This window comes from Thunnus maccoyii, chromosome 19 (genome assembly GCF_910596095.1).
Source record: "Thunnus maccoyii chromosome 19, fThuMac1.1, whole genome shotgun sequence".
Lineage (NCBI taxonomy): Eukaryota > Metazoa > Chordata > Actinopteri > Scombriformes > Scombridae > Thunnus > Thunnus maccoyii.
In genome coordinates this window covers 25252992-25268640 of record NC_056551.1, presented here as the reverse complement: position 1 = coordinate 25268640, position 15649 = coordinate 25252992, and the positions used below count along the sequence as shown (strand labels likewise).

The window sequence follows — 15649 nt, the reverse complement described above, 5'->3', positions numbered from 1 at the left end:
CTTAACAAAGACATGCAGCTGACATCTAACCAGAGTGCAATTTTGGCATAAAAGTGCTGATTTGCATGATATATATTACTATGAGCAGCTTACATATGTATATGTAAGTCATACTCAAATTGTAGATATAGTATGGAACACATATAACAGCCAGTATTTGTTAGTCAACTATCATTTAAGTCTACAGTGTAGCATCATTTGTTAATATTTTTGGATATAAGTAATGTTGACTAGTGGTGTTTTTATACTGTATGTGGTCAGGATTTAGTGTAATGCTCAGGGACACTTCAGCAGGGATGATATATGGTGGATCATGGCTGAACAAGTTGGTAAGAAGAGCTGGTTCTGCCACTATAATACCGTCACAGTAGAGAAGATGAAGATGATAAGCCGTCTGATGTAACTTCCACCATCTATACTATCAGCTCAGCAGAACATCTTCAGCTGCCAGCTCATTTCACGGTTTGACAAGCAGCAGGTCGGGCGTGTAACCGCACTGATTGCTACCTGCCTGTATGCCTGTACAACAGCTCACAACAAATAACTGCGGAAAAACCATTAACTGCAGCTAAATTATGAGATTGTTGAGACATGATTGAGAACATACGCATGTAATTTAATTCTCCTTTCACCCCATCACAGTGTTAGTCAGTAAACCATCCAGAATTACATATTATATTGATTTCTTGTATTTATTGGTTGCTTCTCAGTGTTTTTAAATCATCTTTTGTTTGTGTTTGGAGGGAACTTAAAGGAGTAGTTCAAAATTTTGGCTTATTTGCTTTCTTGCTAAGAGTCAGGAGATGGTTAGCTTAGCTTAGCATAAAGACTGGAAACAGGGGGAAACAGCTAGCCCGGCTCTTTTGCCATAATTAACATGTTATATCTAATTGTTTAATTGGAACAAAAAGTGGAGAAACAGGAAGTTTGGCCTCATATTTATCGTACAGACTTTAAAGTTATTGATCTTACTCTCAGCAAGAAAACAAATATCCGAAAGCCAACAACTTGACGTGACAGAGACAAGTACATTTTCTCTTTCAAGTTACAATAACAACATGCTGTTTTTTTAATGAGTCGTCCCCAGGTGATCGTTTAATTATTAATTAATTGTTTTCTTCTTTTCTATCACACTGTCATGAAATAAGAAAGTAGCTCAAGTGGAGACATATTTATGTCACTGCAGACCATGTTTTTTTAATAACTTGCAGGCCCACCGGTACAGGGAAGTGCTCAAAGATCTGATTGATTAGATATATAGAGCCAGTCCTTATTATCAAGGAATCTCTTCTTGGTATAACACATGATTGAGAGATAATTACTTGAAAATGAGCCTCTGAGCTCCGCACAGAAAGTAGGTTGTATGAAGTTTCTAGAGAACCAGAAAACTTTGGTTCATTATAAACTCCTCAGCCAAGAAAAAACATTGGCAGGTCCATTATTATAAACTCATGTTGCATCTTTTTAAACCCACATAACTTTATTTTAAATTTACTCAAGAACAAAAAAAGTCCAAAAGTCTGAATTACATGGAAGGTTTTCATAAATTCACACGATGCAGTTATCATGTCATATATACAAACTGACATCTGTGTAAACATGTGTTATGTATGTAAGTATATATCTACATAATATACAGTAATATAACTTTATATAACATTAAATTAGTACATTAGTAAAAATGGTAAAAAATAGTTGACTTTTTTATTAACGGCTCTCTATATTGGATTTATTATAGCATAATATACAATAATATAACTTTATACAACATGATATTAGTACATTTGGTAAAAAAAAGTTGACTTTTTATTGATTTATATTATATTGAATATAATATAACATAACTTTATATAATGTTAAATGGTAAAATTGGTTACATTTATTATTAATGGCTCTCTATATATTATATAATATGATATAATATAATATAAAATTAGTAAAATTGGTAACAAAAATTGTTAACTTTTTGTATTGATGGCTTGTATATTGGATTGTTTATAATATAATATAATATAATATAATATAATATAATATAATATAATATAATATAATATAATATAATATAATATAATAAAATATAATATAATATAATATAATATAATATATAATTAGTAAAAATCATTAAAATATAATAATAATAATAATAATAATAATAATAATAATAATAATAATAATAATAATAATAATAATAATATATTGAATTAGTAAAAATTGTTGGGTTGACTTTTTTCTAAATGGCTTATTGGATATAATATAATATAATATAATATAATATAATATAATATAATATAATATAATATAATATAATATCTATGTATATCAGTAGTCTATTATAGCCTCCACAGTGACTCGGTGTCCATTTCTAATATTTTACAGTCTATAATAATAATAATAAGGTATGAATGTTGTGTAAAGTCCAAGCTGAACAGCATGTTCTCAATCAGTACTCCTCCCACTCAGACTGATCATGTGACCACCAGCTCTCCTTCACTCCACTTCCTCAAACTGATCAGCTCACACAGTGCAGCCGTCCAGCCTGCACGCGCTCACCGTCCCCACCTCCATCTGCAGGAAACGAAACCGACCACCAGCAGCCAGCAGACAGCAGCAGCAGCAGCAGTCCCGGTGCTGTGGTGGCCCTAATGGCAGCTTTGAGAGCGAGCAGAGGCCGGCAGAGAGGACACCCAGCAGCCCTCACAACGCTCACCCTGCTCTCCGTGCTGCTCACCTGCTGCGTCAGGTGTGCGCAGAGCGCCAAACCGAGCAACATCATCCTCATCCTCGCCGACGACCAGGATGTTCAGCTGGGTGGGATGGTGAGTCGACCCTCCCGGAAGACACATGCTTAATCCTCTGTGTTATTTCTAAAGAGACGTGTGAGTTTCAAGTGACACTTTTAAAGCTCCTGCCTGTAGGCCTGTAATACTCTGCTGTGATAGGTTGTTTACAGTACTTATAGTCACCTTATCATAACACTTTATGGTATTTTTATCACCATATTATCCATATAACATGAGATTCAATCATCTTTTACCATGTCATTGAAACACTGGTTGGAATTTGTGTTGGTGTGTGCTCATGGTGGACAAAACAATACAGACACACATCAACAAAACAATACAGACATATCAAAGGTACTCGAGTGAGATACATAAAACATCAGCGTAAACATATAAAATACTCTAACAGAGTGTCTGGTGCATTGAGAAAACCGCTGGGGGTCACAGTTAAATTGGGTTAATGGGCTGAACCGATGATGAGGAGTTAATGGTCCTTCGCTAAATATCATAAATGCTTGTCCTATGATTTTTAATGCTACTTTCACTACCCTATTAAGCTCCTTCCTGTCATCAGCTGAGCAGTTTCCATCATACCACACAGTGATAGACAACGTGAGAACAGCTCTGTAAAAAAAAAAAAATCACACATCACTGCGTTTGACACCTTAAAAAACTTCCTGAGTTGTTGGTGGGCTTTTCTGCACAATATGACTCATTCCATTTAAGAGAAGAAGAAATGGCAGTCAACAGCCTGATTATTAATAACTAAAGGCTGAAGCTCATCTTTGTATTTGCAGAAGTCCAAAACCATCTCCTTTAGTTGTGAAGAGCTCACTACTCATAAAACAGAAGCTGTAAGTTGCACTGTGCAAGTTTATTGCACCCGTTTACTGTTTCAGTGCAACCGGTTGTAAATAAAAGAAGCAACTAATCACTTTAAAATAGAAACTGTGTTGTTTTACTCTATGCGTGCTACAGTGAATTCTACAACTGAAGCGTTTAGTCAAGTAATTGGCAGAAAATTAATCAACAACTGTATTGATCCCTTGTGAGGAAGTTAGCTCAAGAGACTGACCAGATAAAGATACAAAAATGATAAAAACAGAGCAATAGAAATGAGAAATTAACAAATCTGTACCGTGAATAAAAAGTAAATTAAATTAAAGAGATGTACTGATACAAAGTGCAGGAGAAACGATGCTATATGCAATACAAGCAGGACTGCAACTAGAGATTATTTTTCATTATCAGTTCATCAGCCTGTTATTTTCTAGATTAAGTGGTTAGTTTCATCTATAAAGTGGAAGATTACAGCGAAAAACGCTGTCTATGAATCTCTGGTTTTGTACGATTTACAATGATATAAAAACTGAGATAAGCAGCAAATCCTCAAACTGGAGAAGATAAAATCAGCAAATGTTTGACATTTCTGCTTGAAAAATTACCCAGACGATTAATCAAATATCTAAATAGTTGCCAAACTACTAATCAATCAATCGACTAATCATTTCACTCTATATACGACAAAATTTTTTGCTAATTTATTAATAGTTTTAGTGTTTTTTTTCAAGCAAATATGTCCCAAATTTTGTGATTCCAGCCAGTTAAATGTGACGATTTGCTGCTGATTTTCTTCATGTTGTTCAGACAAAACAAGCACTATTTTATAACATGAGACCAAACATATCAATAAAATAACAGATTAATCAATAATGAAAACAGTCATTGGTTGCTGCCTTAATGTATTTATTGACTGAATGATGGTCGTCAGAATGTTTATAACTGTTTGGCCCTTGTTGTATCCTGGTTCTCAGGGTTCATGTGCTTGTTTCATTTCAGAAACTAAAATGTGAAAACAAAAAAAGAAAGTTATTTGATTTACACTAAAAAATCCCAGAATGCAAATCAAAAAAACAGGAAAATGTCAGAAGATTCTGCTCAGAGTCGACACATCTGACAGCGAACGGCTTGTATAATAATGACTCTGGAACAATATTCTGATGTAATTGTGGTTTATTATCTCTGAAAACTACGTATTGGTCCACGTTTTACTGCTGGTGGAGACGAGTGTTGTAATGTCAGTACTGCATGTTGCCACAAATAGCAGCAGCAGAAGAAGAAGAAGCAGTTTTTGAGGTATTATTGTTTCATTTTTAAACAAAAATCAAGTCTAATTTTCAGTTCTGCTGTTTTTGACTTTGGGATCAAATGAAGGCTTGAGGTTTTTTTTACTTTTTTTGGTCATAAAAATGAAAACGAAACAACCTTTTCTTCTTCATTTTTTATTCTATTTATAAAAGGAAACTTCAGAGTGCAGTGAACACAGTGAATAATAGATGGAAGCTTCATTATGTTTTTGGATAGAAACCAGCTGACTCAACCTTGCCCCAGATTTTCTGTGTGTAGAGTTGCAGAGCGAAAGGATTGTAGTTCAGGAAGTGTTTTCCCCTATTTTCTGAATTGTCTTTAAACTATATCCTCAACGTTACATAACACAGAATCATAAGACTCTCCTGTATCCTGAAACAACCTGATTTACATCTGGAACACCAGTTTTCATTATTTCACTTTCATTTCTTGAGTAATTGTGTTATTATCAGTTTGGTGGGTGACTCTTAAATACTACAGTACCCATGAGTCTTGGCAAATCATTCACAAACTGTAATCAGGAATCGTCTGAAAGGGAAGTCGTGTGTCTCTCTCCCTGCGTTCGCTGAGAGGCTTTTAGTTTCCGTTTTAGGAGACGTGTGACTTTTTGCATGTCATTTGCATGTTTTTGTTTCTGTTCTGCAGACTCCTATGACAAAAACTAAGGCCTTGATTGGAGATGCAGGAGCAACATTTGTGAACGCTGTGAGTACTTTTACCCAATGGTGCAAAGAAAAGAAGTAGATTTACTCAAGTATTACAATTAAGTACACATTTGTACACTGTAGGCCACTTTATACTTGTACTTCATAACATTTCAGAGGGAACTTTTTACTCCACTACATTTATTTGACAGCTATAGTTAATGGTAAATTTTCAGATTAAGCTTTTACATTAAAAAACATGATAAATTCATAAAATACAGTGTAATTTTAGAGTTAAACCAGTAGTTTCCAACCTTTTTTGCTTGTGACCCTTATAAAAAAACAGCAGAAAGAGGTTCAGGTTTCTAGTATTTCATTCAAAAAAAAGCAAAGATTAGAGAAAAGTACAAAAAATAACTGCAAATTGTTGCAGCATTTTTTGTTTTTTTACCTCCATTAATCATCTCACAACCCCTCAAATTTCTCTTGTGAACCTCTGGAGGAGTTTTACACATTCATGCATCAGTATTAACAATCTAATAATGTCATATATAATAATATATCAGTCACATGGGGCCATTTTTCTGCAGAATGTTTACTTCTTATGCAAGGACTTTTACTTGTAATCGAATATTTTGAAATTGTTGTATTGCTATTTTTACTTGAGTAAAATATCTGAGTACTTCCTCCACCACTGCATTCTAACATATGGTGACACACTGTTTTACAATGTTGAAATTTTCATCATCTTTTCCCTCCACCCCCCTCTCTACTGTTCCCCTTTTCTCATCTTCCTCAATCGTCGCTCTCTCTCTCTCGCTTCCTTCTCCGGTGAAGTTTACAGTCACGCCGCTGTGCTGCCCCAGTAGGAGCAGCATCCTGACGGGTCAATACCCCCACAACCACGAGGTGAGGAACAACTCCCTCTCTGGGAACTGCTCCAGCCTTCTGTGGCAGAAAGGCCCCGAGTCTGAGGCCTTCCCCATCTACCTCAGCAAACAGAAGTACCAGACGTTCTTCGCTGGGAAATATCTTAACCAGGTTTGAACACAGAAATACTTCAGCTATATATACACACAGGTTGTTTTTTAGTCTAAAATAGTGCTGTGTCAGCTGAAAACTGCTTTTAAACTTGAGTATTTTGTTCATGCTGGAGATGTTATTTTAATCCTGTCCAAACCTTCCTGCCAGAAGAGACAAAATACCAGAAGATGAACTACAATATATGATAAGAAACCATCAGAAAAGCTTCTGCTTAGGATACTTAAAGTCCTCCTCCAGTTCCTTCAGTTGGATGATGTTCTTCTCTGTGCAGAGTTTGTTTTCACATTCATCTGCTGAGTTTAACACATGAACCTACAAGCAGGATTTGAGACATCACAACTAGTTTGGAGCCAATCGTGGTCCAGTATGCAACCTATGTGGAAACTTGAAGCCTCCAGTGCACAAACACTGAGAATGGACTTTACAATGAAGGAGGAAAACTTTTAAAATGAACAATATTTGCATATTCAGAGATTCTGGAGGAGTAGATGTTATTTGTGTGGAAAAAATCATATTAGAGAAGATATATAATTCACAGGAGAATATTTTTATGTCTTAAAACATGTCTGGAGGGGATCTTTAAATAAAAAGACACCTCTACTTCCTGCAGCTATCAGTAACACACTTCCAAGCTTCATATTTAAGAGTTTGAGTCATTTTATCAACAGTCCTGGGTTTTGTTTTTCACTATATGGCATCTACTAGCAATTACTTTCATTATCTATTAGTCTTTTAGTTTATAAACTGTTAAAAATAGTGACAAAATGGCATTCACAATTTCTCAAAATCACAATAATATCTTCAATTAACAGCCTAAAATATTAAGATGTTCAATTAACTGTCATATGTGACAAAAAGAGAAAGCAAACTGTCACATTGAGAAGCTGAAACCATCAAATATTTGGTTATATTACCAAAACAATTAACTGATCGTCAAAATAGAATAATTCTCCGACATTCCTGAACGTTTAAACTCTATTTCACTATTTCTGTCATCAGTACGGGAAGAAAGAAGCAGGAGACGTCGACCATGTTCCACCCGGCTGGGACCAGTGGCACGCACTGGTGAGTCTCTCAAACACACACTTGAACAAACAGGAATGCTAAGCATCTAAGTATTTCTGTTGTCACAACCTTTTGCTGTGTTGCTGCAGGTGGGAAACTCCCAGTACTACAACTACACCCTCTCAGTCAACGGCAAAGAGGAAAAGCACGGAGACAGTTATGAAAAGGACTACCTCACAGACCTCATAGTAAGACGTTAACCTCCTGATGACCGATGTGTGTTGAGTTCAATGACTTCTGCACGTACCAAACCTGTGATCAGCAGTATTCTATGCATTAGAACATCTATAGGGAGCTTTATGTACGGATTTATGGGGAAAAAATAAGAACGTTCACCTCCAAACTGTCTAAATCAGCTGCTGTCATCGAAATATAAAATGTCTAGCGAGTCGTCTTTGTTTGCCAGTCAGCAGTAAGAAAAGTTAATCATCAACAACTTTACTGGAAATGCAAGAAACAAGAATATACATATGTTTTGTCTCTGATTGAGTATTAACATTCAGATTTTGGAGTGTTTTAGTGACTGAAAATGTTTAGTTTCGTGTTATTTTTTGGTGTTATTTTCGTGTTATTTAGTTGTGTTGTTCAGTCTTCTGTCAGGTGATTTTTGCATGTCATCATCATGATCAGCTGACAGTTGAGTGTTTCTGCTTAACCAGCTGTCTACCCACGCTGCTTTTAAATATAGTTTATGAGAACTGAACTTTCCCTCGTCACATGCAACGCTGGTTAGTGATGAATTGCAGTTTTATCAGCAACAAAGACGGCAATGAAATACAATTGATAAAGCGGTTCTCCTGATTTAGTGTTGTACTTCTATAAATCTGAGGGACTTGCAAGAGACTCTCTTTTTTAATTAAATTTAATTTAATTCAGTTTAACAAACAACACATAATAATCCAAATCCCTATCCCAATATCCACCTGGCACAGCACATGCAGTACTTTTTTCTTTTAAAATTTCATACCTTTTTCCCCCCTTCTTTCTTTTTTTAAACATTTTTTATCTCTTATTACTACTTTCACCCCAAATTTGCATCAAATGTGGAAGTATTTCATATCACAGAACCACAAATTTTCCAGTAAGGCTGCTGGATGTAGAAATAAGCAACTGTTTGCTAACAAGTTCAACATATCAACTTTATAAGGTGATTATATGTCAGTGTTGTGTGTGCAGCTTGCTCTGCTGCCCCCAAGTGGCCAAAAAAAACCAACAAAAAAACAATGAATGCAGCTTTAAAATAATTTATTTTGTTCTCAAAAATGTTATCTTTTATGCATAGTACAGTAAATCTATCAATCACTAAGACAAAAACAGACTGAAACCAAACACAAATATTAATCGATAAGTAATCAAAACAAAACAAACCATCTAGTTACTCAGTGATAAGAAGTTTTATTATTTCTTAAAGCAGCCAAAGTTGTTTGAGCATTGAAAAGACTGATTTTGGAGCATTATTGTTGTAATTACAGCTCACAGGTTCACTTAATACACAACCATCTTCAATCCTTCCAGTCTCTCTGTCTTCTCAGAGCTCGATCGTTTACCTTTTGTTGTTTATTTCCTGATATCTGATCCTGTTCTATCAAACAAACATACCATTGTTTTCTTTGTTTCCTTCTTCGTCTCCTCATCTGTGTTTTTAATTAAATGTGAAATTTTGCAGCGGTGGTGTATTCAGTCTTGGCTCTTCCTTGTTCCAGACGAACAGGTCTCTCCACTTCTTGGAGGACAGGAGCCCTCAGCACCCGTTCTTCCTGATGTTGGCTCCTCCGGCTCCTCACTCTCCCTGGACGGCAGCACCTCAGCACCAGAAAGCGTTCAGCAACGTTAAAGCGCCTCGAGACGGGAGCTTTGACAAACCAGGGAAGGTTTGTCCACGTTTATATCAAACATTATCCGATAAGGAGAGATGAGTTGAGATTAGCAAAAGAGAAAGACCCTACTGTTGTGAAACATCTTCACTTGAGAAAAAATAATGTTATTTAACTTAATTCTCATAATTGTGCCCATTCTGACTATGGGTCATGCTAACTTTGGACAGCGTATACTAAGGCAACGAGTGTGAGCCTCTTAAAGCTTTCCAAATAAACTTAAAGGGGACATAACATGCTCATTTCCAGCTCTCTATTTATATTCTAGGGCTCTACTGGAATATCTTTGCATGATTTACAGTTAAAACTCCTTATTTATCTTCTACTGGTCCTTTATGCAGCCCCTCAGTTCAGCCTCTGTCTGAAACAGGCCGTTTTAGCGCCTGTCTCTTTAAGACCCGCCTCCTGATGAGCCCACTCTGTTCTGATTTGTCAGCTTCAGGAAGCTTCCTCCTGCTCTGGAGGCTACGTAAACAAACTATAGTAGCAGGATTTCACTTCTTTTTCTCCTTCTTTACTCCAAATGTCAACTTCTCAAATCCATCTGTACACATTGAAGCTGAAATCTGAAGTATGAAGTATGAGAACAACACATGGAAAAACTTAAGCAACAAAAGCTACAGAACAGACAGCTGTTAATGGGCATTGGCAACCAGTCCTGGCGCCAGAGAAAAGTAACTAGCAAGCACCATCGCGACTCAACTATCGCCCCGTCCATCCTGCACAAACATCCGCCATGCCTAATTTGCATACAATAATACGTCAACAATCATTCATGAGTAAACATCATTCCCCTACACTTTAAGAGACGTGCTGGCAACAGATGCTAGCGCCCAAGGGTTTTAGCCTCCTATTTTTTTTAGCGTGCCCGGCTCCCATGTCCGAGGTTGTGAATTTGAGTCCAGTGCGGGACAATGCAGGTTACAACTACAGTTTAATTTTATGACTGTTGTGGCACCAAAATGTACGCATATGTGCACTTACACACACACAGACCCTTCGCTAAATACATTCAAGCGCCATAAAGTCTAAATAGCCACAATAAAAAGGAGCGGCAATGTCTAAAAACAAAAACTCAAACAACACTGGGAAGTGAAGCCTGCATGCATCCATCTGTCCACTCACGAGTGGTGCAAGCATAAGAATATTGCACAAATCAATCAATAACCTGCAGGTATTAAAGTCCGTTCCCACCTTTAAAACGTCTTCCTTCTGGTTTTGCCCGCCCTTGATATAGCGACCGAGGGGAATTTTGTTTGAGTGTGGGAAGCAGAAGTGATGGAGAAGCTTAGAGCAGGAAGAAATCGAAGCAAAAAAAATCACCCATAGAGGTTTAAAGGAGAATTTGAAGAGAAAAGATCCTCCTTATTGAACTTTAACTAATACTTCATTTAAATATAATAACTGTTCTTTTAGTCTTTCCCATGAATCTCCATTTGTCTGTGTGTTTCAGGACAAACACTGGCTGCTGCGTCAACCTATCAACCCCATGCCGGATAGCTCACTCACCTTCCTGGATAATGCGTTCAGGAAGAGGTACGACTGCTAAATATTCTCTGTTTTTGTACAAATATTTCAGTGTGGATCAAAGTGGTCGAGCTCGCCATCCCCAGTTCTTAAAAATGATCCTTATCATGTCTGCTGCAGGTGGCAGACCCTCCTGTCTGTGGACGAAATGGTGGAAAAGCTGGTCAAGAAACTTGATAGCATAAAGGAACTGGACAACACCTACATCTTCTACATGTCAGATAACGGCTACCACACAGGTCTGAGCAACTAAAGGACAATAAAGTTCACAATTTATCAAGTGTGTCTTAAAGCAACAGTCAGGTGTCCGTATGAGCAGTGAAAGAGGTTTTCCTCGCTGTAATCATTCCTCATGTTCATACTGGCAGTCTGAGTTAGTCATATCAAGTGGATATCTGACACATTTACAGTCTTTTTAGCAATAAATTCCCTCTTTATGTTTCCCTGTTGAGCTGTGGTGGAAGTATAATAACAAAAAGAGGGACTCAGGCACTAAAAAGACTGTAACGCTGAAGCTTCATATTAGCTTCAGATAAACTTTTAAATACGTTTTTGCACAGAAGGAGGACTGTAGATTTACATTGTAAGTGCATTATGAAGGGATCTTCTAATGGTCAGTATGAACAGGAGGAATGATTACAGCAAGCATTATTTCTCCTCTCTGTTCCAGGTCAGTTCTCTCTGCCCATTGATAAGAGGCAGCTGTATGAATTTGACATCAGGATCCCCCTCATGGTCCGCGGTCCAGGCATCAAACCAAACCAGACACTGCAGGTCACAATAATTCCTCTACTGCACACACACACACACACATACACACACATACATACGTTCTTGCATTTCTTATAATATGCAGTTGTTAGCTTGTAATAATTGGTCTCACTCATATATATTGTGTGACTCCTTCAGGCTCCAGTGTTGAATATCGATCTGGCTCCAACCATACTGGACATATCCGGCCTCAACCTGTCTTCTGTGAACATGGATGGACAGTCTTTCCTCTCTCAGATGGTCAGATGTTTCTTCAAAACGTTTTTCTAAATGTTGCTTTTTTTTTTTTTTTTTAGTCAATCTGAACTAACTTTTATACATCTCCTACTTTTAGGCTCCTTCACTGCGTAATGGCTCCGCACGCCCCTTTTTCCTTGTTGAATACACCGGAGAGGGACATCCGACAACAGACCCGTCCTGCCCCAAACTCGGCCCTGGACTGTCTGTGAGTAGCTACCACAAGAAAACAATGTACCAATAATAAGTTGATATAACAACAGAACAGAAAATTGATCAATAGAGCTGCAGAGATTAGTTGATCAACTCTTGATAATTGAATTTTAGTTGTTCATTAAACAAAAATACCAAATATTTGCTGGTTGCAGCTTCTTAAATGTGATGATTTGAAGCTTTTCTGTGTCGTACATGATCGTAAACTGAATATCTTTAGATTTCTGACTGTTGAACAGACAAATTTTTCACAATTCAATCCATAATGAAAACAATTAAAATGCCAAACATCTGCTTTGTCAAAGGTGAGGATTTGATAAGCAGATTAGTGCTGAAACAATTAATCAATCAACAGAAATTTAAGCAACAAGAACAACATTAAAATGTAATACACATACAGGGAAGCTTTCATCTAAAATAAAAATACAATATTTACAATAATTCTTGGTCGCAGCACTGACTCAACACTTGTTTTTCATCAGCAATGTTTCCCAGACTGCGTGTGTGAAGACGCCTACAACAACACCTACGCCTGCGTCAGGACCCTCGACAGCGGACACAACCTGCAGTACTGCGAGTTTGCAGACAGTGAGGTACAGCACGACACTCTTCACTACATTAGAGAAGAAGGACGGGTTCAGATAGCCGCTCACTAGTCAGCAAAATACCCAGATTTGTTCATCTGACCTTAGTAAAGACGTATAGGTAGCATCCTCTTACTTTTAGCTGACTCATAGCATCGTTTTCAGCCGCTGAGAGTGAACCAAAACAGTAAAAGTTGCAGCCGGACAGATAAACAATCAGCTGAAACTCACTATAAAGCTCCATAAAGCCGAGAGGAGCTGCAGAGTCACTGATAATTCTCTGTAGGTTCATCACTACGAGCCAAACACATTACACACTGACAGATCAGACATTGCTATATTAAAAAATATCAATTAAAGTTGCTTTAAGGCTTCAACAGCTTTAAAATTCATCAATGATGCAGCCTGTAAAAGAACATAACATAACATTTAACTCTTCCTTTTTTCCTCTTGTGCATCAGGTGTCAAATATTACACAAGCATCGTCTCTCTCTATAAATATCCTGTCATGTCTGAAAGAATCTGTAACATCAATGTGAAAGACGCCTCTGTCTGAAGTGTTACATCATCCATGTCTGAAAAGGGCTTCAGTGACACGTGTGGTGACGTTTAGCGTCTGTTCCCTTTTATGTCCTCCAGTCATTCGTAGAGGTGTATAACCTGACCTCTGACCCCCACCAGCTGGAGAACATCGTGAAGAAGGTGGATCCCACCATCCTGCAGGTGATGAACCAGCGGCTCATCAAGCTCCAGTCCTGTGAGGGTGACAGCTGCCGCGACGTCAAATAAAGAGGTGACGGACCTCAGCGCTGAGTTTACACTCTAAAAAAAAAAAAGAAACAGCCATACATCGACCCCCATCATACTCAGAGGGGAGGGGGCGGAGCTGGTTTTACGTGACTACAGACGGCGGCGGATATTTTGACATGTTACAGTAGGAAAAGTACAAGTGTGAATAATAAAATGACTCATGGCTGAATTCCATTTAGCTGCTTCAGTTTCAGGGTCCTGGTTTTGTGCATGCTGGCTCACTGCCACACTGTCATGACTCACTGGGACACTTAAATAGAACAGAGCCATCATCTACGTTATTATTATAATATTATTATTATTACTCTCTACAGAGCCCCCCAGTGCTCATGTGGTAGAAAAAAAAATATTGATGTGGAAATCCATGCAAACTGATTAATAAACCGAGGGAATGGATTGGTAAACTGTGTAGATTAGGGCTGCAACAATTATTTTCATCATTTTCATTATTTTCTCGATTAATCGATTTGTTGTTTGGTCCATAAAATGTCAGAAAATGGTGAAAAATGCCTCAGATTTCTGGTTTTGTCTTGTCCAACAGTCCACAACCCAAAGATATTCAGTTTACTGTCATAGAGAACTAAAGAAACCAGAAAAAAGGCCTAAAAATGATTAATCAGTTCAAAACAGGTGGCGATTAATGTAATATGTAATGTAATTGATTAATTGTTGCAGCTCTAGTGTAGATGACCAGTTAAAACCTCCGTCCTGCTCTCTACAATCACCTATAATGTGTTTTAAAGCAGCCAAATTCACAATATAGGTGTTTCTTATTTATATATTATTCTGTGTTTGTTGTCAGATAAAGGAACGAGTATGAAATTTGATTGCGGCTCCTAAATACAAGCTGCAGATATTTTACGATCACGACATCGTCACACGAAATAAACAAAAACACAGGTGAATGACAGCAGCTGTGCAGTGAGATCGGCTGTATTGACGTTTTAAAATGAGCGACCGAAGATAAAGTTAGGGAACAAAAGGGTTGTCATTCAAATACAGTATTCATGCTGCTTCTTTCTGCGTCGTGTTCTGGTAACAGATGCTCCGGCTGTACTTGAATGGTATCATTCATTTTAAATGTCGGTAGAAAATCTCGCTGCACATCTGTTTTTGTTTTTTTTTTGTCTGATGAGCCTTTGTGATCATAAAATAATGATTTTATCTGCAGCTTGGCATCTAAATGACAGCTGGTCAACGTACTATTTATGAGCTTCGATCGAATTTCATATTAAAAAGTAAATGTTGTCAAATGCTGTTATTAGTCTTTGGAGCCGTTTCTAAACAAACTAACGTGACCAAACTGTTCATGATGAAGGAACATGTCACCGAGTGCAGCGATGTGGCTCACTGACATGTTTTTAATAGTTTTTGGACAACAACGGAGGTCTATATGTGATTGCAGAGAGCAGGACGGGGCAGAATGGAGGTTTTGGGGGGGGGGGGGGGGGCATCTCGGCCGTTAAACGTGCACAGTTTTCCAACTCGTTCACACGGATTTACACATCAGTATTGTTTTCTACCACATGACCCCTGGGGAGGTTTTCCTACTGTGACAAGTTTAAATATCTGCTGTGAAAAAAAGTAAATTCTTCTCTGAGCTGTATGCACATATCTCTTCATTTTAGGAGTTTATTATATATCCTTTTTAAACTCCTTTTCCTGTTAATGTCGTGCAGATCGGACCACGTCAGTCAGTTCATGTTAGTTAGGAATAATGTGTTTCTGCTCATTAAACTGCACTATAAACTTTTTTTTACATAGTTCAGGGTTCACAATACTATGTCAACATTTAAGTCATCACAGAAGGACCAGTATTTGTCAGAAGTGGAGAGTTTTGTTTTTTAAATGATACACAACCAACCAAAGGTTTACTAGTACGTTGTAGCTGTCACTAATTCAAGGTCTCTTTGGGACATTTTGGGAAATATGTTTATTTGATATCTTGCTGA

General features: G+C 37.4%; 1 protein-coding gene across 1 annotated transcript; it reads left to right on the top strand.

The window, feature by feature from the left end:
- The first annotated feature begins 2475 nt into the window (after positions 1 to 2475).
- On the top strand, positions 2476 to 13934 carry gnsb (glucosamine (N-acetyl)-6-sulfatase (Sanfilippo disease IIID), b). The gene is made up of 13 exons (XM_042395902.1): positions 2476 to 2816; positions 5574 to 5633; positions 6410 to 6613; positions 7616 to 7681; positions 7771 to 7869; positions 9385 to 9552; positions 11009 to 11091; positions 11203 to 11321; positions 11753 to 11856; positions 11992 to 12093; positions 12188 to 12298; positions 12786 to 12896; positions 13527 to 13934. Exons 1-13 carry the CDS (start codon positions 2643 to 2645, stop codon positions 13674 to 13676), a joined length of 1551 nt encoding a protein of 516 aa, XP_042251836.1. The 5' UTR covers positions 2476 to 2642; the 3' UTR covers positions 13677 to 13934.
- Positions 13935 to 15649: the final 1715 nt, after the last annotated feature.

Coding starts and splice junctions, on each gene's coding strand:
- gnsb (XM_042395902.1), top strand. CDS start 2,643: ATGGCAGCTTTGAGAGCGAGCAGAGGCCGGCAGAGAGGACACCCAGCA. Junction 9,553..11,008: donor GCTTTGACAAACCAGGGAAG/GTTTGTCCACGT, acceptor TGTGTGTTTCAG/GACAAACACTGGCTGCTGCG. Junction 12,299..12,785: donor AACTCGGCCCTGGACTGTCT/GTGAGTAGCTAC, acceptor GTTTTTCATCAG/CAATGTTTCCCAGACTGCGT.